This window comes from Festucalex cinctus, chromosome 3 (genome assembly GCF_051991245.1).
Source record: "Festucalex cinctus isolate MCC-2025b chromosome 3, RoL_Fcin_1.0, whole genome shotgun sequence".
In the NCBI taxonomy this organism is placed as follows: domain Eukaryota; kingdom Metazoa; phylum Chordata; class Actinopteri; order Syngnathiformes; family Syngnathidae; genus Festucalex; species Festucalex cinctus.
Genome location: NC_135413.1, coordinates 21,234,011 through 21,261,052, shown reverse-complemented (window position 1 = coordinate 21,261,052; position 27,042 = coordinate 21,234,011). Strand labels below are relative to the sequence as shown.

General features: G+C 39.6%; 2 protein-coding genes across 8 annotated transcripts in view; one reads left to right on the top strand and one right to left on the bottom strand.

Annotated features, from left to right (window-relative positions):
• Window positions 1-23,319, top strand: part of srgap1a (SLIT-ROBO Rho GTPase activating protein 1a) — a 52,020-nt gene extending 28,701 nt beyond the window's left edge. For 2 of the 7 annotated variants that reach the window (XM_077516595.1, XM_077516591.1), the window contains exons 9-22: window positions 849-1,046; window positions 1,889-1,973; window positions 2,113-2,140; window positions 3,012-3,117; window positions 5,307-5,367; window positions 5,855-5,932; window positions 6,041-6,175; window positions 7,638-7,743; window positions 7,891-8,115; window positions 8,914-8,993; window positions 13,867-14,047; window positions 15,828-15,965; window positions 18,757-19,150; window positions 20,779-23,319. In XM_077516595.1, the coding sequence (XP_077372721.1) occupies window positions 849-1,046; window positions 1,889-1,973; window positions 2,113-2,140; window positions 3,012-3,117; window positions 5,307-5,367; window positions 5,855-5,932; window positions 6,041-6,175; window positions 7,638-7,743; window positions 7,891-8,115; window positions 8,914-8,993; window positions 13,867-14,047; window positions 15,828-15,965; window positions 18,757-19,150; window positions 20,779-21,180 (2,217 nt within the window). In that variant the 3' untranslated portion in view covers window positions 21,181-23,319. Of the gene's footprint in view, window positions 1-848; window positions 1,047-1,888; window positions 1,974-2,112; window positions 2,141-3,011; window positions 3,694-5,306; window positions 5,368-5,854; window positions 5,933-6,040; window positions 6,176-7,637; window positions 7,744-7,890; window positions 8,116-8,913; window positions 8,994-13,866; window positions 14,048-15,827; window positions 15,966-18,756; window positions 19,227-20,778 lie in introns of those variants that run through there. The other 5 variants (XM_077516594.1, XM_077516593.1, XM_077516592.1 and 2 more) reach the window with 5 other exon arrangements.
• Window positions 23,320-24,226: 907 nt separating this feature from the next.
• On the bottom strand, window positions 24,227-26,921 carry cfap263 (cilia and flagella associated protein 263). Its single transcript, XM_077518060.1, has 9 exons — window positions 26,721-26,921; window positions 26,180-26,306; window positions 25,785-25,928; window positions 25,578-25,718; window positions 25,349-25,459; window positions 25,128-25,220; window positions 24,946-25,053; window positions 24,622-24,777; window positions 24,227-24,542 (listed from the first exon to the last, which is right to left on the bottom strand). Exons 1-9 carry the CDS (start codon window positions 26,816-26,818, stop codon window positions 24,399-24,401), a joined length of 1,122 nt encoding a protein of 373 aa, XP_077374186.1. The 5' UTR covers window positions 26,819-26,921; the 3' UTR covers window positions 24,227-24,398.
• Between the last annotated feature and the right edge of the window lie 121 nt (window positions 26,922-27,042).

Here is a 27,042-nt window from a genome sequence, read left to right as displayed (position 1 = left end):
TACTGGGAAGGGGGTGCAGGAGAGCACTTCTGCTGGGAACTCCATTGTTTTGTTGGTGACTTCAATGCTGTAGTGGGCAATAACACTGGACCTGGAAGAGGTCCCCCACTCAGAACCCAAACGGTTTTCTGTTTTTGGACTTCTGTGCTTATCACAAATTGTCCATAACGAACACCATGTTCAAACTTAAGCGTGTCAATACGTGCACTTAGGCCGCAGTTCCATGATGACTTTGTGGTCTGTCTTGGACAATCGGGTGAAGAGAAGGGTGGAGCTGTCAAATGATCACCACCTGGTGATGTGGTGGCTTTGATAGTGAGGGAAGATGCTGGTCCGACCTGGCAGACCCAAACGTGTTGTGAGACTCTGCTGGGTGTTCCAAGCAAGATTATTTTAGAAATTTCGATTTGAACGAAAACTAACAATATAACTAAAACCAAAATTCAAAAAACATTTTCGTTAACAGAATAAAATAAAAACGGAAATGCTTTTTAAAAAAACAAACAAACTAATAAGATTACTTTTACAGTAATAATAATAATAACGATGTATCAGATTTATATAGCGCTTTTCTAGACACCCAAAGACGCTTTACATTGGATACATGCACTCACACATTCACACTTTGGTGTCGGTAAGCTACTTAAGTGGCCACACAGCTGACCTATGGGGCAGACTGACGGTAGCCCTCCGACCACCACCAAACCTTCACACCATTCATATACCACTGTGAGTAGCACTGGTAACTTTTTCTAGTTAAGAGCTAGCACAAAAGGAGCTCAGTGGGTGTAATGACACAATATGCTTCAAATCCGATCATCATATTGGTCATCTCATCTTATCTCTAGGTGAAAAAAACGTCAGAGGCCACTCTCACCACCATTCAGGATATGGTGACCATCGAGGATTATGACGTCTCGGAGTGCTTCCACCACAGCAGATCTACTGAGTCCGTCAGGTCCACTGTGTCAGAGACATACCTCAGCAAACCAAGCATTGCGAAGAGGAGGGCTAACCAGCAGGAGACCGAGCAGTTCTACTTTATGGTGAGTGCAGAGGTGGCACTAAGCAAGCAGAAAGAAAGGGAAACAAATTAAAGACTAAACACTAAACAGGGGTGGACATATGTGCTTGACAGCGCCGGTCAGTCCAGCTTCCAGTTGACGTTAGGTCAGCTACCACAACAACAACTTCCAAGAGCCAACTTCAGAATAAAAGCCAATTAAGACATTACCATTTACAGTAATACTTGTTTTATTTTGAAGTCGACCCACGGTCCATGCTGGCCTTTGAACAACCGTTGTGGCAGCTGGCTTGCCTTGCCTGGCTACCTGCTTATAGCTCTACTCGCAGGGAGGTGGCGGTGGCGCTGGTGAAGCGGTCATCCCGGTCTCACGGCGCCACAGCCTCGATGGTGCAAAAAAGATTGGGCACCGGAGCACTGCCCAAGAGAACTGTGGTTAATCAGCTAGCTGATGACATGACATGATCCCATATTGCAAGTCTGGGGTGGTCAATTAATTATTTGAAGAGGCACAGTAAATTGTATTGTTTTAATCAGCACCCACTTGTCTAGCACTAGTATATGTTGCTGTAATAAAAAAAATAAGTAAAATAAAAACTGGAGAAAAAAAGTTTATTCAGTTACACTAAATGACATTACACAAAATAATAAAATCACAATTTTATCACCATTCACAAAAAAAAAACAATGTCTACATTGTTCGTAGTTTGTTTCTATAAGTTTAAAGTGAGCTGACGTGATCACAAACCACTATTAGCTAATTTTGAGACTCCCAAATTATCATAGTGATATCATAGAGATATCATAGTGGATGACATGACGGGTACTTGAGGCAGCTTTGTAATTACTTGAAATTCTCCACAGAAATTCCGTGAGTTTCTGGAGGGCAGCAATCTCATCTCTAAACTGCAGGCCAAACATGATTTGCTGAAGAGGACGCTTGGTGAAGGTACGGTCACTTTGACTTTATTGATCGCTTCATAGCATGAAATTCCTTGCGATATGCTTCTCAAGGTGCACACACTACACTCAAAGACAAAACCTGGCGTATCTACTCACCAAGTATTGTTTCTTTTTTATCTCTTTAGGCCATAGAGCTGACTACATGACCACAAGGTAGAGTATAAAACCCACCATACTTCAGGACCAGCATTCTCAACATATTAAAGGGGAGACACTAACAACACAGATCTCAATGACACTGGGGGTCACACTTTTTTTTTTTTTTTTTTTTGAAATCTCCGTTTTTCTCTATCTCGTCAAATTTTTGAGTTCCCGTTTTCTTGGAAAACGTAAAATATATGTGTATGTTCCAAGCTTTGAAAGAATACCCCAGCATACCATGAAATAGAACTTTGTAAAACGTTATGCTCATGGTTACAACTTGGTAAAGAGAAAAGCCAGCACTAATCCTCTTAATTGCTACTATGCTAGCTTTCTGTTTGCAGATATAGCACTGACCTATTGGGAACTGCACACACCTCTCACTGCATTGACACAATAGTGACTGCACAAACAAGTTGCTACACAGCTGTTGATGAGCACAGGCGTAATCAGCTATTCTGACTAAACTCTTACTAAAGCTAATCAGTGGAATTCTGCTTATCTGGAGGGTAAGCTGTGGAGAAAAAACTTGACGTGCTAGAAAATGATTGACTACAATTTTGGAATCAGCATGACAATTTTAATTTTAATCATCATAAAAATCTAACTCAACAGATTTTTTTGCCTCAAATTGTTTCCCCAGTGTTATTAATTAATTGATTATTATGCCTATAATTATGATCCCTTTGGTGAGTTTGATAGCTCCATATGCTGAAAGAAGACAGGGCTGTCAAGAAAAAACGTTTTTTAATGGATTGTATCATCATCTCCCTCATAATATCACTGATTCAACATAATTCATGGATATAATGGTTGCTGGAGGCTAACATTGCCGAAGAAGATTGCATTGTCTTCTCCTTCTAATGCATTTCTTGTATTCTAGACATCCCAATGGGCTGTTCAAAACCCACACTGGCACCAGGCGGGCTAGACCCCGCTCTGTTTTTAATGTTAGGTTATTTAATGGAAATATGGAGTCGTATATCAAGGTACTGATAACCATACCATACCATCTGCTCAACATTGCTTCTCCTCCTCATTTTCTCTCTTGCTCCAGCTTTCTGGCCATTTTCATGGGATCCCCCAAGCCATTTAAGCTACAGTTTAGTTTTAACCTGCAAAAAACTTGACTGCGCCTAAATTGTAGCAGTGACACTGATAAGTTGGAAGGCCTTCTAAAAGAGAGGAATGACACTGGACGGGCTAAATGTTTGTCTCAGTTAGTTTCCCTTTAATCAGTGCTGAGCGCTACATCAGTGAGCCTGTCTGGCATCTCCAGAGAGGAGAGTCCAGGGAAAAGATCAGGATTAGTGACAGTCTGACTGGATACCAAACTGATCAGGTGTGCTGCCTTCCACCTCCACTCTTTTCACTGCCACAACTGGTGATTCAGGGCCATTATGTTATACATACAGTTATGCCAGCACAAAGTGGGTTGAGGGTGCACTCTTGGTAAAGGCTTTGGTGAGCAGCAGCTGTGGTTCTAATCTGGGTCTTGCTTCTTTCTCTCTCGTTCGCGTTGCCTCTGTAGCCGTGGACGACGGAACTCACATGCTCGTCATCAGGTAGACATCTTGAAGCATCTTGGGGAGCCCCTATTGCTTGCCTGCGTTCTCTAATGCCTGAACATTTCACATATTTGTGCTTTTAAGTATCATCTGACTCAGACAGATTTGACTTGGTTACAGGTGAAATTACTAAGATGCCTCTGCAAAACTTAAACAAAACTGTAGAAATTGCTTGGTCTCATTTTGATGTCTTTTTTTTTTTTTTTTTTTTTTTTTTTTATTTTGCAACCAAAAAAAGCATGCTAAATGTAAAGTGAGCATTGACAAAAGGCTAAAATGCTGAGAACAATATCTTTTGAAAAGTTAACTTCATACCATTTTGCAAAACGATACTATTACATAATTTTGCTGCACCAGACCTTTGCCTCAGATGTCTGATGCTCCACTTCCACTATTGATAGCCAGTATTGGCATGGACCCCTTGGGACTGTGTACTCACCCCTGGGAGCCATAAACAGGCCCACTATATCAATTAAAGCATGCACTGCTCTCCTGTGCTGTACTGATCTTTAGCAGTGGCTGGCACAGAACCAGAACAAGAGTGCAGCCCACTTCTGAGTGCATTTAGCAAATGTATCTTCATACAACTACTTAACTTCTGATGTGTGAGGCCTTCTAAATGATAAATGATCATCACTTCAGGTCGACATTTGATGTGAATACTGTCAGAGACCGTAAGTAGATACGTTAGACTTTGAAAGTAGTTAACATTGAACCACAGGTTTATACAAACCTCCCTGTAATAGTAAGATAAGTTGTTGGACCATAAAATGAGCAAGTAGTAATAGTCACTGATTGTAGCTGAAGTCAACTCTGTCTGTGTCATCAAATTGTATACTGATCTTCACTTCCTCTCTTAACCATCCAAAAAAAAAATAATAATGTTGTGCATGTTTGTTTGCTGTCACTGTTCCACAAAACAAAAACATTTTGCCATTAAAAAAAAATCGTAGAATTTTGACAGATGATTTTTGTTGGGCAGTGATGGCACTTGTGATTCATTAATGTTTTAGCTTAGCTCGTCATTAGACACTAGAATATAAAATGTGTTTTCACATTTGCAAGAGACATTGGTCGAGAAAAATTTTGATTATATATTAGGGCTAACATTACTATTCTATTAAATATAGTTTTCCATTGTTTGTGGTGTATAGTAGTTAAAAAACGATCCATGATATAATGTATAGGAATGGGAGACTACCGATACAAGGTATCAATATCAGCCCTATACCTGACCTTGTTTAAAGGTGTCAGTACTGCAGCAGATACCATTATCGGCCTCCTTCTTCTGGCTGTTTTAAGATCAGGAACAAGGAATTGCAAGAATATAAAAATGCCATTTATTGCATGCAATTTGAAGGAATAATGCTATATTATATTATACTTTTTTTTTTTTTTTTTTTTTTTTTTTTTTAAATGATCTCATTGCTTTTTGGACTACTTCGTACTAGTATCGATCTAATTGGGATCGGTCTATGGGACAGTATCTAAAACTGTGCAAATGTCAAAACACAGACGTTTATTAAAATACTAAGTGTCTGAAGTCCAGGATCAGTTGCTTTCTTAAATTATGCACACATTAGCTGAAATATCTTTTCAATCTTTTCAAGGATTCTGGGCAAGCCATTCCTCGCGTGGTTGAAAGCTGCATTCGTTACATAAATTTGTATGGTGAGTCGTTGTTTTTTTGTTGTTGTTTTTTTTATATATTTTTATATTTTTACTGCCAAATATTTAGAAATGAAATGTAAGTACCATGTCCATAAATTGACATCTTTCCCGAACTAGCTGCCCCTTCCCAAATTATGCTTGTTGTTTTATGACTATCAACAATGCATTGCGTTGTCATGGGACAAAGGAGTTTCCCTCACATTCATGGAGAAATGCACAGCTTGGTTCTAAGTTTCATCACTGAAAATGACATAAGTAATCCCTCGAAGCTTTACAGATGATAGCCTATGGTTTGCTGTGTTGTCTGCTTAGTTTTAGTGTTTAGTACTCCCTCACATTAATATTTTTTTATTAGCAATGTGGAGGGATATAAAGAACAGAATGTGGCTTTGTAGAACATCAGAATCATTTTTTGTTCTTAACTTATTAAGATATGTTTGCCTTCTGTTCCTATTTCCTGGCAATCTGTCTTTGTCTCTCTGAGCAGGCCTCCAACATCAGGGAATATTTCGGGTATCTGGTTCCCAGCTGGAAGTCAATGACATTAAAAATTCTTTTGAAAGAGGTATTTATTTATCAAAATATTTCAAACAATTATGATTTCAACATAATGCATTTAATTTACACTCAAATGCACATTTGAACTGACTCTATTAATGTGTCCATATTAAAGGAAATGACCCTCTGATAGACGATGAGAGTAATCATGATATCAACTCGGTGGCAGGCGTGCTTAAACTCTACTTCCGTGGCCTGGAGAACCCTCTTTTCCCCAAAGACAGATTCAGTGAACTGTTGTCCTGCATCCGTAAGTATAGAAGTGTATTTCATTCATCTTTCTAACCAGATATCATTACTGACATTATACTTTACTCTTTTAAATATGTTCCTTTCATTCTATTATTCAGTTCAATCATTCTTTCAAAATTGAATTTGCTGTGTACAATACTGAACACTGTGAACAATATAAAAACAATAGTTTTATGTGCTACCAATGTATATCATTATATGTCAAAATGAGCTCTGTTTCTTTGCCACTGGCTTACAAACTGGTGTTCTTTCTTTCTCTCTTTCTTTCTTTCTTTCTTTCTTTCTTGTCACACATTTTTATTACCTTATGACTGGCTCACTTAGTTTGGTCTTTTCTTAAAAAAATAAATAAAATAAATCCTCTAATTGTGCGGATGACTTCACACAGAAACAGCCTCAGTGTCACATGTGAGTGTGTGTGCTGTAATCCCTTGTGTGATGTTGTGTTCCTAGGTATACTTTAAGCACACTTGTGCAGTTAGAGTGATGGAGATTCCTGTTTACATTCCCCAACTCAACGTGACAGTGATTGCAGTGAAGGGCTGTGCGCCCAGCAGGGCTCAACATTTGAGAAAACAAAGTTTCTTCACTGTGGAGTTGCTGAGAGGAGCCTCAGGCTAACTTTTCGATTCAAGTGCTCTCAGTTGATTGTTTTTTAGAAGCACTGCCGCTACTTCTGTCTTTTATTGTGCAATGTGCGGCATGGAAGTTTTGCTCAAGTCTGCTGCACAGGCAGGTTCAGAGAGGGAGTTTGAGGGTCATTGATCAGCGTCGGGGCAAGGAAAAAGTTTGCCCCACCACACCGAAGCGAAGATACAAGTTGATAGGCGGAGTCACAGTTAAAAAGTCAAGGCTTTGTACTCATCTGTGCATTGGTGGAGTATGCTATGCACGGTGGAGAAAAATCTTTTAACATTAACATTTTAATCTCCACAATGCATGTTTAGCACTCCACATAGTATGTATTCTGTGATAGCAGCCTGCGGAAGGGGAAAAAAACGCTACATGACGTTACGTCTTTATTTATTTAACAGTTGGCTGTGGGTCCGTATGAGATTTTGACCATGAGCTGCCATTTGAAGATACCCGGCGGCGACGGACCAGCAGACTGCCTACTTCTACTCTCTGTACTTGCAAATGGAAACTCCGTTTAGAGTGTATTGTCTCTCGATATTTGTTTGACCAAAGAGTCATGCAGAACCTTAGTTGTTCTTGTTCATGAAAGCTGTAATGCATCACAAGTATCTTCGGTGCCCACCCAGATGGCACGACGTGGCTGGAGGGCGACAAAGCTATTTTTAACAGTCAGCAGAACAACAAGCAGCTTCACATGCCACCAATCACACATCTACTGTATCTATGAGGTCTTAATTGCTTTTATTAGGAGGAGGATGCAGGAACTGTATTAGTATATATTTGTTATATTTATTTGACAGTCTGTGTCATTGTTACTTCTGTAGGAATAGAAAATCTGTACGACAGGGCGCTGTACATTCGCAAGATCCTCCTGACCATTTCCAGATCAGTCCTTGTTGTGATGCGCTACCTCTTTGCGTTCCTCAACCAGTAAGTTTCTGTTTTGGGGCAATAATAAGAAAATTCTCCCACGCTGAACTTGTATTCAAGAGAACATTTATTTATTTATGTCCACGGCTGCTATTTGCAGTCTGCCTAAAATGTTACACATTTATATTTATCTGCTTTTCTCCACAGTCTGTCTCAGTATAGTGATGAGAACATGATGGATCCATACAACTTGGCCATTTGCTTTGGGCCGACACTCATGCCCACACCGGAGAGCCAGGACCAGGTCTCCTGCCAGGCCCACGTCAATGAGATCATCAAGACCATCATCATACACAATGAGACAATCTTTCCTGATGCCAAAGAACTGGATGGGCCAATCTATGAGAAGTGCATGGCAGGAGGAGATTATTGGTAAAGTATTATAACTACAACTATTATTCATGGATTTTCCAACAAGAAGACTTTTCCTTGCTGTACTACTGCAGTTTTACTGGTGTTGAAGTTGAAGATTTCCATGCACAAATCAGATCACAATGAGGGCACAAATTCACTAAATGAGCTTATAGACAACTAGTTATTCTTTTTGCTATGGATCAAACCCTGCCATGCATCATTTTTGAATAACTTTTTTTTTTCCTTTTTTACTTGATGAACCCTTCCTGGGTGAATGTTGCTAGAATCATTCACAGTTGTACAAGAGGATAGAGCTAATCTGTGAGCCAAAGTAATATATTTGAGGGGCATTCTAAAAATAAGACTCACTCAACCTAGAGTCTTTCTTTGTCAGCCTCTATTTTTCCTTTTCTTTGGTTCTGTCCCGCGCTTCGCCACAAGCTGGCACGGTTTTATCCCTGGCTAGAGCTAATCACCCATCTCAGCACGGCCACACATGAATCCCTTGGAAGATTTGCACTCTTGGCTGCCTCCCTTCTTATAAAATAAGCGGTAGTTGGTGACATGGGGGGAGACGGGCGAGGGTAATCTGTTCTACAGAGATGTGTTCAGCTCTCCCATGATGTCAGAGGGAGACCATTTGGGAAAAGGAGACCAAATTTCGGACAGAGGAACTAATCCACATAGAATACCTACAGTCTAATAACCACTGTTTTCACTTGAGTACAAGCCTTCATTCTTTCCAGCTGTCCAAAGAAGCAATAGACTCCTTTGTATGATAAATACATGACTGCCCGTTTGTCTGTCTCCCCACAGTGAGAGTCCCTACAGTGAGCATGGAGTGCTGGAGGAGGTTGACAATGAGGGAGGCACAGAGACGCACACCAGTGAGGATGGTGAGTAAAGACATAGATCTTTGAAATTAATATTACAGTACTCATCGTTAACATTTTTTTTTTCTTAGCCATTATATGAAGCAAAACACCATATTCATACTATTACTGTCATGTCAAATTCCTCAGTCATATGACACGTGTTTTCCTCAGTGGGTTTGTGAGGGTTAAACCCAGCTCACTGCAGCTAATCCTGCCTTTCAGCCTGTTAAATGCAGTAACCTTGAAGGTCCAGTGTCCTGGGCTTAAAAGGATGGACAACTATTAGTATTCTAATGTTTCAGCTTTTTTCTAGGGGCCGCATCAGCATCCCTTTTATTCTCAATTTGGCAACACCAACTGAGCTCCTTCACAGACAGACTCTTTGTTTGAAACTTTTGGCTCATGTTTCACAATGTTGCTTATTGGAGTGAACATAAAACGAGTATGTCAGGTTTTATTCGGATTTCATTTTCATCTCAGTCTAATCTTTTAAAAACAGTTTTATGTAGCCATGAAAAAGAAAAACAAAAGCCTTAACTAACAACTATTAGACAGTTTCTCTCAACTATGGGATACTGTCAAGATGTGTGAGCAGACGTGATCCTTGGGGTGAAACGGAAACTATGTCTGGTTCAAATTCAGAAGTGACAGAATTAGTTAAGGCGCGAAGACCAGAGCTTGCTGTTGTCATTCAGGAATTAGGAGAGAGAGAAAAAATGCAATGAAAAGTGATATGTGTGACATGTAGCATGTATGAGGCTGGACGGAGATGCCACAAATCTGTTTCTAATTGTTGTTTTGCATGTCTTCTTTCATCATGATTGATTAGTTAGTGGTTTTCAAAGTGTGAGGCAATCATCCACTGCGGGGTGCCAAGAGAAGGCACACAGTAGATTCAGAAAGGAAAAAAAAAGTATGATCAAGATAATGAGTTCATTGGGCATCAATATATTAAAAGACTGCATACAATGTTTCCCTGACTATCTCTCAGATAACTTTGCAAATGTTTTTTTTTTTTTTTTTTTGTTTTGTTTTGTTTTGTTTTTTTTAATAGAAAAGGGGTTTACCTAGTTCCCCCAATAATAAAAAAATATATTGGGGGGTCTGTAAGTATGTGAATCCGTGTGTGCCAAACAGGAAGTATGGATGGCCCTCCTCTATATATATTTAGAGTCGTCATTAGAGCTTAAAAGTAGTCCACAATATCAGTGTTTGATTAACTTAAACCTGTTCATGTAAAACAATGTTAAACGGCTTACATTTGAACTGGTGAATTTCTTACCTTTACAAGGTTTTTTGTTTTTTTTTGTTTTTTTGGGGGTTTTTTTTTTTAGATTCCCTCTATATGACGGTGGTGGTCATAGTAATTGCCAGAATTTGTATTGGCAAATTCCCACAAATGCACAATGATACACAAATACCAGCAATGGACTTTTTGATTAGACGGTATAATGAATAGATCATTTCTCTCTGGAAACATTCTCTGTGTGTGGTCATATTTCTGCAATACTGTAATGTGAAAACTGTGTGATCTCATAAAATTGTATTGGGGGAAAAATTCCTTTGAGCTACCCAGTTGATCATTCTGAGGAACAGGAAACGAAGGAAATACTATACTGTAATCATCTTGTGTATAGTCGCTGTCTTAGAATCTGCTCATAGTGTCACACAGTCCTGCTGGAGTGTGTTGGAACTCATTAGCTAAAATAGATGATGTAGACAATGCAGGGGTCACACTGGACCAGTCATACGAGAAGTGGAGTAATATGATTCTCACCTTTTTCCATATCTTACTAGAATGAAATGGAGAGAAGGACCGTAAATGGGTGATATAACATGGTGCTCTGTGACTTACATCCAGTGACATTATTAGTGTTGCATCTTCCACACTATTGATAAATTGATGCTGTAGTAGCTGATGATTTTGCCACAAGGTCGAAGTTGAACAAACTGGCACATTGATTATATATCACTTTGTAGGAGGACACCATGATGTCGTTGTTGTCAGATGTGCCCACAGGCAAATGTTTTATTGGATTGGACATGTTGAAGAGCAGTATTCTATTTTACAGAGAGGCATCTTAACAGTTCTTCATCTTCAACTTCTTTATCAGTTCCCACACACACTCTGTTAATTTTTGGTAATTCTACCACACACTGCAAAATAATAATAATAAAGTATAACCAAGTTTAAATCTCAAATCAAAACAAAGTATGCATGTTCTTTGTAGGCCAAGACAATTTTTGTCACCTGGCAATTTTTGTGTAAAAGAATTTCTCTTGCTTATTCACTTTGTGAGATTTCATCCCTAGTTATAAATAAGTTTGAAAGAAAAATATTAAATAATTTTAAGACTACTTATGTTTATTGAAGAAATTTTACCCAAAATTCAGTATTAAATCATTTGAAGACTACTTACGTTTACTTAAGAAATCTTACCAAAAATCAAATATGAAATAATTTTAAAGGCTACTTATGTTTACTTAAGAAATCTTAAGAAAATACTTGAGACACACTGCTGTCGAGGCACAGTTCTTGCCTCAAACAATTACGGTAGTTATTTTTGTGTGATTTATTATGAGTAAAATTTCATTAAATCAGAATAGCTTTTATTCAGGTGCGATGGAATAGAATATGTTGACGTTTAGTGGTCCCACTCTAACTGACTCTCAAAAAAAGAAAACCCGAGTACAGTAGTGAGAAGCAGTAGGAAGAAATATCCCATATGCTGATGAGGGTCAGCTTTATTAACAGCATGTCCACTGTAGCTAAGCCCAATTAATTCAGACAGTAAATTCCTTCTTGTCACAATTCATTGAAGTCACGTCACATCTATTGTGTCTTTCTCGACAACTCATTGAGGCGAGAGGCTTTTACTTAAAGGGCTCAGGGTTGAGGAGTAGTGCTACATGAAACAATCAATGAGATTGAAAAGTACACATTTAGAAATGAAGTAACCTCCACTCCACACAGAAAGTCACTCGCAGCACCGTAATAATATCCAAATGTTATTTTTCTCCAGACATTCACTCTTTTCCTAGCAGTTTATAGAGGATGTGTGTTTTGGTAAGGCTGCATCTGTCCAGGGAGACCACACGTCTGGCTTGAAGTGAGTGGGAGGAGGGCAGGGAGGAACAAAGATTCTATTTTTAGACTGTGTTGCTGTAGTGCACACTGGCTTGAAGACTTAGACACGAGCCGACACTTAGTGGCAGAGACTTTTAGGACAGGACCACCAGCTGTTCAACAACTCAGTATTATTTGTAGTGTTCTGTTCGCTTTGTCTTTATGGTGCCCAGGTGCATTTGTCTGTATGTGGTTATCCTCAAACAGTAACAGCAGCAAACAACACCTATTCGATTATACTTTTGGGAAAGTGATTTTAAACAAAAAAAAAAATATGTTGACTTACATCTTTTTTTTGTGAATTTAAAATGTCACCCTTTCAAAATTATAATAATGCTTTTAGGTGATAATTTGTTAATGTGATTGTAGTTGAGTGATCCCTCAAAGTTTGGGCTCGGTCATAATACTCTATCAGTTTGTATTGTGATAGACATGTGATCAATATCAATAAAAAATGTGTTTAATAAAATGTTTGATATACAATGGTCGCTATAGGGGGAAAAAAATCAAGAAGCAAACATGACTGGCATTCTGTGTACTGTTAGGCAGTGTGGTGTTATATTTGTGCTGCAATTACAAGCAAGTGGAAATTTGCATAATATTATGCAAACTAATACGATCAAACAATTTCTGATGGTTGCATGATGTAGAAGTAAAGTTTGTGCTAGCCTCTGGTGTTAGTCAGCTCCAACCCTCAACATCGCACTTAGCAGGCAACTAAAACTATCGATGTCCTTCGATGAATTTTAAAAGTGTCAAATGAGACAAATTTGAAAAAAAATTAAAAATGGCGGACTTCTTGTTCGGTTTAGGGTAAGGCTCCGAGACATTATTTTTTTTTTCTACGTGGGCTGTTACATATGCCAGTTTTTTAAATAAGACACTTTGCTCAACCTTTCATCTGAAACATGTTTCGATGAAAAGCCCAAATTTTGAAAACAACTGAAGGTTGTTTTCCCCCCTATGTTGAGATGGTGTTGAGATGTTACAGACCAAATTTGCCTTTAAATTGTCGTAGCTCTAGTAAAATCTACTGGGATAGAGCGCCGTTAAACCTCTTGTAAGGGGTACTTTTTTGTTTTGTTTTTAATCTTTTGACATTCAAAATTTTCACCGGGCACAATGAGCGTGCAAAGTTAGGTGACTTTTCATGCATGCTCAAACTTCCGATTCATTGTACACGACAGTAATAATGTAAAAAAAAAAGAATGAAGGAAAAAGCAGAGGTTGCTGCTTGGGCCCTAAAAAGTGTTCTGGAGTTTACTTTTGAGTTTCCAAGCATTTCAGTGCATTAAAGAAGAAGAGCGCAGTCATTAAAATGAATTATCTGAGGTGCACTAAACTACCTTAGAAATTTATTGCCAATGTTTATTTCCCCTGTCAGTGATCCAGAGGTCCACCTGTACAGTTATCAGCTCAATCTAATGATCCACATACTTACTGAAATCCCCGGAGTAATTTAGGTCTCTTCTCACCAGCTTCTATAAATACAGTGTGTTACTTCCTCAGGCCCTGTGCTGTGTTGTCAAGCTAAAATAACCAATTGGCTCATGCAGTCAGCTCACTTTAAACTCCACGTGCACCAGCTGTCACACATCAGCATCCACGTGTACGAACATCTGCATCAGAGACATGATTTAACTGCATTCTTATCATGAAATGAAATATGGAAGGTTTTTTTGTTTTTGTTTGCAAGTGTAATCTTCCGGATGTCTTTGTCACACTTGACATACTGTATCTGACCTGTCTAATCCTCTCTGTTGACAGAGGGTGAGCCTATTGAAGCCATTGCCAAGTTTGATTACGTGGGACGCTCTTCCAGAGAGTTGTCCTTCAAGAAGGGTGCCTCGCTGCTGCTCTATCAGCGGGCATCAGAAGACTGGTGGGAAGGGCGGCACAACGGCATCGACGGCTTGGTGCCACACCAATATATTGTGGTCCAGGACATGTGAGTGAGCTCGAACAAACGAACATGTAAACCATTATGTTATACATTGATTGCCCTGTACATTTTTAGGCAATTTAAAACAGTGACTGGTAACAACATTATGACCACTTCCTCAATTTAAAGGGATTGTAAGTGCTCTTTAAAAAAAAATCTGTACAGTGGAACCTCAATTCAATGGTCCCAGTTGTTGTTTGTCTTAAAGACCTTATCTATGGTAGCTAATCATAACGGAGGAGAAAAAAGCAAGCGCTAACATTGTGGCTCTATCATAAAGACGATGCGCGCCATTGTCTTCACTACAAGCAACAGCAAAGTAAGCCAAAACTTTTCAAGCAGTTTCAAGCTTTTTCATATATATTTATTTACAATACTTCTGTATTGTACTGGGCATTTTTATGCTGCGCTCTTACCAAAACCGAGAAGGCGAACTGAAATGCTTCCTTCGCGAGCGTTTTTTGGAGTTTTTTGGAACGATTGCCGCTCATTCGTGCGCACCGGAGCGGAGGAGGCGTGTCCCTTGGTGAACAAGGACCGTGGAGCACTTTAGCGAGTCAATAAAAAGTGAGCACCGCGACTACTTCCACTTCTTTCCTGGGACTCATCAGCCGTGGCACTATTTTCTCCTTTTTTGAGGTACGTGATAGCACTTTAGCTTTTTTAGTGGCAATCTGGCGGCGCTAAAAATAGCTTTGGCATGACTGATAAACACTACTGCTACCTCGGTACACTTCATTGCAAGTAAACAGACTTACCAGCACTTTCTTGCTCATCATTCTGTCCCGGCTGGCCGTGTAGTTGCGCTCGGAGTGACAAGAGAGAGGACGCTGTGTGTGACGTAGCCCGTACTTGAAGCCGATTGGCTACCGCAAGGCGAAATGCGAAAAAATTTCAATTTTTTTTAACTTTGCCGAATATGCGAGTGTGCGGATTTTCGTCACGAATGTGCGGATTTTCGCTGCTTGCGCACCGAGTCCCAGCGCGCCAAACGCGTCCTCCGCGCCGCCCCACGCACTTTCGTTCCGGTGCGCGCGAACTCCATTGACTCCAATGCAAACGCGCCACCGAACCGCCTCACCCGCTTTTGGTGTGAACCCAGCATTTGGCTACTTTCACTCACATGTAAAGGTAAATGAGATTATTGTAATGTGATACTCATGCTCAATCATACCATCTGCCATGGTACCTAATGGTTAATGACTTGTTAAGATAGCAGCATATCCACGCCAAACCCTTAATAGCTGGCCCACAAAATTCCTCCTTTGCTCATGTCCAGCCACAGTACCTCGATCCATAAATCACCTGAAGGGTCACTGCTGATGTCTTCTTGCTTAATGAAAGAGCACGAAGATTTACCGCTGGTTGCGTCACATCCTGTTCTGTTCACAAACTGAGAAGGCTGAGCGGTGCAAGTGCAGACCCGATTGCGGTGTCTCCATGTCCCATAAAGAAACCCGTAATAAAACATGCATTGCAGAGACACTTCAGGCCAGGTTATGTCCTCTGATGCTTCTGCTCTCCGGGTGTGCTGACTTCCTTGCAATGTGCTATTTACTGTGTCTTGTGTATAGGCTGATGCACGGCATGGAGAGCCACCGGCTGTACTCTAGAAACATAGCTTTGTGAACCCCATTCAATTGGCTTGTGTGTGACTGCATGCAATGAGTCATCAGACATACTGAAAGGCACAGAAATGTGACTGGTGAATATCAGCCTTTGAGAGGCTAAGACACATGCTGACTGTCTTCTGTTTCTGAATAATGTTGCTGTGTCTCTGTCATAGAGATGACAACTTCTCGGACACGCTGAGCCAGAAGGCTGACAGCGAGGCCAGCAGCGGCCATGCTGGGGAGGATAAATGCTCAGGAAAAGACATCAGTTCACCCACTGACACAAGGATCTCTGAGGCCTTCATCACCAGGTGGGGAGATGAATGTGTGCCAGGAATACTGAACACTGTCTCTTCAAGAGGAATATTCACACTAGTTTGAAGTTTGAAGTTTATTGAACATATGCATATATACACGTATAATTATATAAACACATAAAGTTAAAAGTAAAAAATAAAAGAAACATCCAATAAATATCGATGTATATGTTCAAGGGAGTAGGAAGAAGTTGAAAACTTATCCAGTCCTACCCCTTATTCTTCATATCCTATCACTTATTTATAATAAATTACATTTTTAATAAAAGAAAATATAATGCTACTCGAATAAAAAAATAAAATAAAAATAAAAATACACAATAGTAACACACATATATACAAATTTCATTACACTCATATTAATACATCAAAGAAAAATAAGTAAATGAATAAATCATTTCTACAATCTTCTTAACTCATATCTGATTTAAATAATAATATTGAACTTTACTTTTAAACATTCTTTTAAATTCAACAAGTGAATTACATCTTTTCAGGTCAGTTCCCAAGTTATTCCACAAATTAACTCCTTTAACGGAGACACACCTTTGCTTAATATTTGTTCTTGTTTTGGGTTTTTTGTATACACTTGTACCCCTTATCTCTCCACTAGGGTGGGACTTTCACATTATGATTAATTAAAGCTGCTCTTTGTAGCAATTAGCCCAAAATATCTTTACAATATCCTTTTTATTTGACTATTCATGACTCAAACATCTTCTAATTAGCAGATTAACAATAGATGGGTACTCCTGCATGCTTTTGGTCAATAATTTTCAGATTGGATTTGGCTTCCACTTTCCCAACCTCTGTCTGCAGATGTGACATTGTGCACATTGTTTACGTGAAGAAGGGTGTGTGCAGTTTTCACAAATCTATTTAAAATTGCAAGTAATTGAGCTTTTTTCTACATGGCCCTGGTTGATCTCCTTTCCTCTGTTGCCACCTGCTGGCCGTTTGTGTAATAACTACCATTTCTGCAACCGTTCTTTGTAGTTGAGAGGCTGCATCATAGCCTTATGTATGCTCTAGTATTTAAAAAAAACTAAACAAAAAAAACGTATAAATACGTCTTTGGGACACTTAGAACATAAAAATAAAAACCTATTTACACGTTATTGGGAGCAAATGAGTTAAATGGGATCAGCAACACATGCCCTCATTTAATTTGATTCTTATTAACCTCAACTAAATTTCAGACGTTCTAGTTTGCCTTTATGATATTTTTGTAGTTACATGTTACAGCACAAGTCAAGATGAATTCGGATGTTGCATTGTTCAAAATATATCAGTCAGGAAAAGAATTTTCAAGCCACTAAATACACCATGAAAATAGTGAAGACAGACCTCATCAAAAGGAGAAAGTATGACGCAACAGGGACATTACCAAGAATTGGATTCTGTGTGTATATGTGAAAACAATCTTTTACTTTCTTCATTCAGCCTCGTCTTACAAAGAAAAACAAATACAAATTGAAATCTCCCAAATGCATGTAGGAAATAATATCTAAAGAAATAGACTGAACTTTTTGAGCACAAAAACCTTCAAGCTTCTGCTTGAAAGAAAGACATGTCAAGAAAAGCCTACTAGAACATCTCAACGATATTTGGGGTAGGAAGCAATTTATAGTAGCTGGTGTGTGCCGACTCCCATTCTACATGTGTTTGAATATTGTTTTTTGTTTTTTTTAATTAATAGCGACATAATAGAGGGTGTGTACACTTATGCAAACACATTATCTCAGTTGATTATTTTGACTTCCCGCTTTTAAAGATTTTTCAGTTTTTCTCTCAATCGAGTCGTACATTTATAGATTGGATTAATGGTGGAAAATGTTTGCATTCATTTTCTATGCATTAAAACAGGGCTGTTTAGTCTTAAAGTATCTGCTGTGCATATTATCACACGCACAGTATATATATATATATCCATAATTTCCTTATGGCACTGATTGCACTGTGACGAACAAACCAAGCGATTTTTGTCAGCATGTGTTGGCCGCCTGTGTATATATTTTCTCTGCTGCTCTTCTACTTCCTCATTGCTGCATTTAGTGACCTTGAATCGTGTCACTGACTCACTCGCACGCTCTCTCTCTCTCTCTCTCTCTCTCTCTCTCTCTCTCTCTCTCTCTCTCTCTCTCTCTCTCTCTCTCTCTCTCTCTCTCTCTCTCTCTCTGACACACACGCGCACCTTCATGCTCACAGAGAGACACAACCACCTGTTTTTTTTTTTTTTTTTTTTTTTAATGCACTGCCTCGACTTCATCATAACAATGCAGTATTTACAAGTGTGTGTGTGTCCCTGTGCGTTTGTGTCATCTCATCCTAAGTTAATACCCCCTCCTCTTCGTCAAAACAGCTCACAATAACTCCCAGGTGATTAAGAAAGCATTTATTGCATTGTTTCAGCTGAAATGTAACTTTGGGCATCCGTTCACAGAACTGGATGAAACATGGAGTCAGATCATTCACATTATGAGACATTGGCTGTGTAGCGACATAATTCACTTCAGTTTTATTGGCAATGCCGGTCCAGATGACTTTTTTTTTTTATATATATACACATGCAGACTACTCCACCTGCAGCCCATTATGAGTTACTGCAGTTGTTTGCTTTCCCCAACAGCAATTTTCCACCGATCAATTTTTTTTGTTCACACCAAAGCTTGTATCGGTTTCATTGTCCTCTGAAGTATTTAGCGAGTGACACAGTTGTAATTCCCAGCCTCACAGTTCTGAGATTCTGCTTTGAATCAGTTGTTTCTCTTTCATGTCATCCCAGCAGGCACAGGAAACGATCCGAACCGCCATCCCGCCGCCCCCCTGCCCGCCCCAGCGACGCCCACTGCATGGTGCATCCCTCCCAGCAGGGTCATCCCGCACACGGGGGAACCCCCGAGATGGGCTCCCCAGTCCTAGGCCACTTCAGTCCGCGCGACATGCTGCGCAGCCGTCACCATTTGCCGGCGGACAGCCCCGAGCGTCGGCGCCGCGCCGGCCACGGCAGCCTGACCAACATCAGCCGACACGAGTCCCTCAAGAAGACGGAAATCCCGCCCATCCGTCGCTCCACCTCGTCGGGCCAGTACACGGGCTTTAGTGAGGCCCACCACCACCACCATCATCACCACCACCACCACGGCGGCAAGCCCCTGGACCCGGAGACCATCGCACAGGTCAGCGCGGGAAGAGCAGCGAGCCGACCGCAGCTCCCGCCACCGTCAAAGCCCTGCCCCGCCCTGTAAAAACCTAGTCAGTCCCTGTCTTCTGCTTCCGTGTCTGTGTGCTAACTACACGCAAGAGAGCAGCTTGACAGGCAGCTGGCAGCACAACAATATCTGCTCGAGTCCACATCACATCCTTTGTAGAAAAAGTTTGTGTTTGTGCGCTTCGGTCAAGGTTGTAAAGACATTCGTAAACAGTTTTAACTAGAGATGTTCCATACTTTTTTTTTTTTTCAGGCCAATATCAATACGACTACTCAACTCCTAAATAGTCACTTATGCCAAGCGATGCCTCAAGTACTTTTGATACATCAAACTTAAGGGGAAAAAAAACAAACAAACAATGACAGTATTTTTTTTAGACAGACCTATATATACTAATGTAGCTTTTTTCCTTCAAATTGCATTAAATTAAAGGTAATTTTCTATTATTTTTTTCTGTACACATTTGTATAGAACACACAATAAAATTAATCTTAATTTAAAAATAAATACATTAAAAGAAACTACTAATCTAGTGACCAGAAAAAGTCCCAATCAAAATATGTAGTTGCACATCTCAACTGGCATTGGTCAGACAACGCATGCCTATAGATCAGGGGTGTCCAAACTTTTTTTCCGTTGAGGGCCGCATACAGAATAATCGAAGGATGCTAGGACCATTTTGAAATTGTCTGACTTTATTAAACACACTGAAACTAATAAGTTGATTAATAATGTACTATAATTTAGCTAGTTATTTTTAAACAGGACAGTTTGGAATTTTTCTTGATTTTGGGGTGGCCCCCTGCTTTAGATCCTGATTGTAAAATGGCCACAAGGGGGCAGCCAATACCAATATCAGCCACTGTTTTTAGTACCGATATTTCGAAATAAGGCCGGGTATGGCCCTATACCAATTATCGGTATTAATGGACGCAAAAGGTTTTTATTGTTGCAAAGAAATGTTTTATGTGTTTGAGATATCGCTTGAAATTCTTTTTTTTTTTACCCTCTCAGTTATCTTGAGTTGGTTGGTTGGTTTTAAAATCTATTAAAATAGCATGAGTCCCCCTCCCTGCTCCCTTGGGGCAATTGCCAATTGCTTATTGATAACAACTTTGGTCCTGATGAAAGAAGAGACTAATCTTTTGTTAGGTTTCATGTTTTTATGTCAAGAGAACATAATATTCTGTGGGCCTTGCAAAATCAGTCAAAATCCAGTACAACAGCTGGGTTGCTTCAGTGAAAATGGCTGCGAGTGAATGACTTAAGATATATTCCACAAACGCAATATTAATCAGAGAAGCGTGTTTAGAGTAGACTAGTGGTGCTGAATAAAACGTAATGTAAAGAAAATGTTTGGCTTAAGTTCCCCTTTAATGACAAATGGAAGAATGAAATGAAACCTATTCTAAGAGACCTATCATTGTACTGGTATGTGTGCAAATTGCTACTTCGAATCGAACCTCCAAGTTACATTAGTCAGCAACATTTTCATGATTGGTTCTGCCAAAGGCACCCCATAGTGGTATTGACCCAACATCATCAAAATGGCCTCGGCATCTTTCGCTCACAGACTTTCTGTTCGTCTCCCGCAGGACATAGAAGAAACCATGAACACCGCTCTCAATGAGCTGCGGGAATTGGAGCGCCAGAGCTCGGCCAAGCACGCCCCCGATGTGGTGCTGGACACCCTGGAGCAGAGGCAAGCCCCGGGCGGGGGTCCCACGCCGGCCAGCTCAAGCGAATCCTTGGGCTCCCCCATCCACGGCGTCATGCTGAGATCCACCGCCAATACCGAGCCGCCGTTCCGCCGCAGCGCCGGCTCCACCAGCGACAGCACGAGCACCTTCAAACCCGCCGTGGTGCCCCGCATGGGCGTGCAGCTCAAGCCGCCCGCTCTGAGACCCAAACCCATGGTCCTGCCCAAGTCCGGTCAGGTATCGCAGCCTCCGGCGGCGGCGCCTCAGGATCCTCTGGACAAATCCTGCACCATGTAACAGTTGCGATGCTCAAGGATAACCAGCAACTTCCACTGGAACAGATGGTGCAGGTTGTCCAACATTGTAAAATAAAATCACAGTCCTGAAGTTTGAAAAATAGTCATTAAAGTCTTGGGCAGTGTCTTAGGTTTAGAATGAACCTGATGGACAAAAGTAGGCACTAGGTTGTTCAGAGCTGCATGTAACGTCTTTCAGTCAGGCCAGAAAGCAGGCGACCACAATCTCAAGTGTTTTTAGCCTAGTTGCCATTACAAAGCTGCTGTGATGAGGACTGAAGTTCTGCTTGACCTGATTGGCTTTTGTGGTTCTCTGTTGAGAAATGAAACAGCGATGTGAAGTGTCAACAAATGTCATCTAGTGTGTGGTGCAGTAGCTACATTTCTTTGGGCAGTTGGACAAAACCACTACTTGACGATGAACTGCATTGCAACATGATAACGTTTTGCGTAGATGCCTTTGAAAGTAAGCAATACTCAGAAAGTTGGTGAACAGTTGGATGTGCATTCAAAGAGGTCGACTCAAGTTCACCCGTAAAATAGTGGTGTGCGATACTGCAAATTTTGGTATCGATCCAATACCAAGTAAATACAAGCCCAGTATCGCCGATATCGATACTTTTTGAAAATTATAGTACCCGTATATAAAAAAAAAAAAAAAATGAAGGTAGTTGTATCATTAAATTGCTTATTCACAATCAGATTTCAACCTTTAAGTGTTGTTTTTTAAAGGACAAAATTAGGACAAAGTTAATTGATAAATAGAAAATAATTTATCAATGTTTTTCCCTACATAAACATCCCAACCATGACAAAATAATTTTTTAATGTTCTTAAACAAAGTGGACAAAGTGATCATAGGAAAATAAATGTAAACGAATACTTTATCATATACTGTTCAGAAACTACAAAAACTAAAAATGCTGCCTTCATCACTCTTTTTCAACCTAAATAAACAAGATGTTAAAGATTATCATGCAACAACAAATATAATACATAAAACAACAGAACAAAAGAAATATTGTTCAAGTACAATACAAAGATGAGACACTAAGTCACGTGATGGCACATGATCAAAACACACTATTGTGATATGCCCGTTATCTGTTTGACCAAACAGCAGCAGTCCATGAAAGAGTCAAACTGAAACTAAACTACCAGATCGATATTTTAGTGCCAGTATCGATCCGATATCAATACTGAATTGGCATCGATCCGGTATCAATACTGACTTGGTATGGTAAATATCGATAATTGGATCGATCCGCCCACCTCTTCTGCAAAAGCTGGAGTGGATTTTAGGTTCATCCTGAAATTTCACCTGTTCGCTGAGTATCGCTAACTTTTTTTGTGAGTAGTGTTTACGAAATGCAGTATGCACACAATATGATGTGGAATTTACATTTGTAGCTTAGTTGGCATCATAGCCAAAGATAAATTGAAGCATGGATGTGGACTTCCAGAAGGATGTTTGTACTCGAGTTCCTCTTCATGGGTACTCGAATGCTACGTGGACCTTAAAAATAAAAAAAAAAGAGAGAGAGAGAGAGACTTCTCCTTGTCAAATCACAAACACTTCCTGTGTGACAGAAAAGGGGCGGGGTCTCGTGTGTTCGTGTGTGCGATTGTCATGTGTATTTAAATCTCAGTAGGGATTTTGGGGAATGTTGAAATTGTAGCCAGAATTATAACACTACAAACAATTCAAGCGAGAAATTGCAGGTTTACGCTGTCGGCGGCTCGACAGATATTGTGTGTATATTCATGAAAAGCTAGTTTTACTAACTCATTATTTTTGTAATCTTTATCTTTTGTTTTTGAGTAGATCTGACATAGACTAGAGAGCAAGCATTCCCGTGGACACGTGTGCTTTCGTCATACTGTCATGACATAATACGTACTTGTGGAAGTGCCTTCAAAGATGTTTCTGGACATTCATTTGTGTATGCATTCAGTCACATGACATGACTACATGTTATGTTACAGTAAATGACAACATTTTTAGAATTGAGCAGCTCACCCACTGCACATTGATGTATGTAAATGTAGATAAGGCATGTATGTAACAGCATAACCAAGATGCTTGAGGGCTTATAAACCTCAAAGGATTTCTTTCTAATAAATGAAATAGTTTGCCCAATCTTGAGGTTTTGTTTGTTCAATATTTTCACTAATGGGAAGAAGAAAAATACAGTGAATGGATATTGGTACTACTCTGTATTAAGAGTTTATATTTTATTACAATAAATTCCAGCCATTAGCATAGAACCGCAATTTACCACAGACAGTTATGGTTTGACAGATTTTGTACGCAAAAGAAAAAAAATTGTTTAGTGTACTGCTGAAAAAAAAAAAAAAAAATCAGTTGAATGAAATGAACAACATGAAAAACATCACCAAAAAAAATTCCCATGTCTTACATTTACTTGAATTGGGATTAAAAAGGGGGGAAAAAATCACCATATGATGAAAACACTCCTCAATGATATTAGATTCCATCATGTCATGATAAGTATTAATAATGATACATTTTGCTACAGATTGTCTCCTTGATAGCAGTTTCATGTAGAAATCAATTTTGAAGAAGATTAAATGTATATCGACTCAACACGTTTTTTGAAGTTGTCTCAGACTCAGCTATTGGATTCGCAAATCATTTTTATCAACTCCACTATGTTTCTATTCCTAAAAATTAACGTTCTCCTTGAAAAGAAACTTGCAATAAAGTTCTTCAAAATTGATAAAAATGGACCAGGATTGATACTGACCACATATATCGACTTAGACTTGACTTTATTGATTCATTTGGGATGGCTCCCTCTGGGAAATTTACACGTCCAGCAGCAATAAGAACGGATAATAAAATTAAAAAAATTATTCAATCAATCAACAAATAAGGTTATTACACCAGAGATTGAATTAATAATAATAATAAAATAAAATTCAATAAAATAAAAATTCAATCAATCTATAAATAAGGTTATTACACCAGAGATTGAATTAATAATAATAATTCAATCTCTGGTGTAAGAAACTAAAATTGTTTTGTAAATTGAATGGAAATATTAATGTTGAATGAAATAAAAACAATTTAGTAGTTTTTAAGTCATATTTTTACATTTTTAAATGAATTTATTTGAATTATTCAATTAATATTTTTCATTTATTTCTGTTTTTGCCCAGCACAAAAAGAATTTTTGAGAGTTTTTGGTTGCAAAACTAAAATATATCTTGAGCTTTGCCATGTTGTGCTATGTATGGCAGCTTCACTTGATTTGGACATTTGCTGTCAGCAGTTCCAGCAAAATCGCTCTTGACAGAAGAGCCCCTGTGTTTGCTCCAGAATTTTGACTTGGAGGTCATCTGGGGAGAGCAAAAAGAGATGATAAGTTGTAAAACAAAATGCGCACACTTAATTGTGTTTTCCTCGGAAATGGTTTACCTCAGCAATCCCGACCTTCCTCTGCCAAGTGTGGACGCTGTGCTGCAGCATCTTGTGGTCGTCCTTCACGTGCATGTACTGGGCCACGTCGGGTGCCTGATAAGTAGACGTCTGGTGGAGGAGCTGCTTATTCAGGGCCTCAGCTTTTGAACGCTCCTGCAGAAAAGGTGGCAGAGGAGGAAGTAGATCACGAAAAACCACAATGTAAAAATAATTTCAGCAACAGTCAAAGTCAAGAAGGAAAAAAGTCACTTCATTTCAAAGGGAGGTGCAACGATGCTGTAGTTTAACACGAGTTAAAGCAAAAAGATTGTGTTGTCCAACCTGTTCAGCACGTAATATGTCCTCCTCTATTTTCTCCAGCACCTCTTTCATTTTAGTGATATCGCTGCTCAGCTGCGCAGACTCTTGCGTCACACACTGAAGCTTCTCCTGGCCGTGAGAACAAACAATAGTTGAAAAAGGCAGCGTCAACTAACTCCGCCTGACATCAACATGTGAGCAACCTTGTGGGAGTTGAGGACGCGCTGTGCTTGCGAATATTTGACTTGAAGTTCTTCGAGGTCAATCGTAGTCTCACTGGATTCCAAGAAAACGTCCTGGATGCAAATTGTGCATAAAGTGAGTTATTTTCAGTGTAATGTATAAAAAGTGTCGTGCAACACCGGACTAGTTGACCATCAACCCTCATGTCCAAGGATGTCGCCATCGCATTTCCCATGCTCACCTCGAGCCCCGCTTTGCTCAGCTCTCGTTTCTCCTGCAGCTGCAGCTGGAGCCTCTTCTCCCACGCCTTCAGGCCTCGGATCTTCAGGTTCAACTTGTCACAGTGGCTGCTCTGCTTGAGGTCAAGGCAACAGGTGGTGAGCGAGGGGAAGGTTAACAAACAATCGTGCGGAGAGAGAGAAGAAGGTTTGACAGTATCAGTCAAAGCCAAGTAAGGTAGATGAATTCACCTTACTCCTAATGTGGTGGAACACCTTCTCTGGCGCCTTCATTTCCGACATCTTCTTCGTTGGTTTCAGAAATCTGCGCTCAAAGTCATTCTTGTCCTTGCTGATGTCTGCTCGCTGGAGCTCCATTTCTTTGATGGAGGCCTGGAAGAGACCAAAAGCTTAAGCATTCATTTGACTTTAATGTCAATTTGACTTTCCGATACTAACTTTGTAGCTGGCCAGAATTTTCTCAGACCTCTCCTTGTCATTCTGCTGCTCTCTTATCATCGCTGCTATTTCCCTTTGTGCAACGCAGAGTTTTTGTGCCAAGGTCAGCTGTGGAAGGCCATCTGGCAAGTTGCCCTCAGATCTCTGTAAAGTCATGTACGGGCATCACAAGAGATGAATGTACTTTGGGTTTGATGATTTGAGGGCATCCACATCAACAAACTAAATTTGAAAAACAACCACTCAATCAATTTAATGAGAGCAAATACAAGAGTGGTATCAAAATCTTTACTAATATGGATGGGCCAGTAAAAAAAATGCCACTAGTTTATTTTACAAGTAAATACTACTCCCCATTTTTTTCAGTGTACATTTATTACATTACATTTATTTACCATGTTCTCCACTTGGCTACCAGCTACCCCCAGACCTGCAGGCTGGGTCAATAGGTCGTGTTGATCCAGGCGGATGATGAAACTTTCAAAAAGCTCATTCTCTGCCAACAGTGCTGCGTTGGAATTTCTGGTGGACACGACAGGTGATTAAAGTCAGTGAAAAGCCTCCAAAATATGAACTTGAGTCGACCCCTTGCACACGTGGCAAAAGTAGGCTACTATGCAGACACCAGAAAAATATACAGTAACTAAGATATTTGTACTCCATTACTTCCTACCACCTTTTTTTTTTTTCAAAATCAAATGTTTTTAGTCACCCCAATATCATAATTTAAGTAAAATGCATATTTCTACACACCAGTTTGCGAACAATGGAATACAGTAGTTACAATTTTAGGTGGTTATCATGAAAACAGAATACGATTCCGACATGATTGCCGAAGTTAGCATTAGCTTTGTTTGTATTATTAAAGCCAGTGGCGAAAGCGTCCACATTTGAATCATTTTCTAATTTAAAGTGATGAAATCGAGTGGTATTTACTTTAGCTGTTGGATACTGGCAGAGAAGCCTGGTTGTCGTTCTTGATTGATTTTCTTTTCCATTGGGCTTGATCTTGCATCTTGGTTGCTAAGGTACATTGCAGTGGTTGCTATGGCTAGTGTTCCTTTAAGTAGCGCGCAGTGTTTTTTTTTTAACCTTTATTTACAAGTCTTGTCTGTAGACAAAAGAGTAAAACAATGGCAAAAGTACAAACCAAATACTGTACATACATAAAAAGTACGTGCGTCGAATAGTTTTTGTTGTGCTATCAAATGCGCAACGGGTTTTTTTTTTAACATTGATTTTCACGTGCACTCACATG

Coding starts and splice junctions, on each gene's coding strand:
- cfap263 (XM_077518060.1), bottom strand. CDS start 26,818: ATGTACCTTAGCAACCAAGATGCAAGATCAAGCCCAATGGAAAAGAAA. Junction 25,460..25,577: donor TCCACCACATTAGGAGTAAG/GTGAATTCATCT, acceptor GACCTCAAGCAG/AGCAGCCACTGTGACAAGTT. Junction 24,778..24,945: donor ACATATTACGTGCTGAACAG/GTTGGACAACAC, acceptor CCTTTTCTGCAG/GAGCGTTCAAAAGCTGAGGC.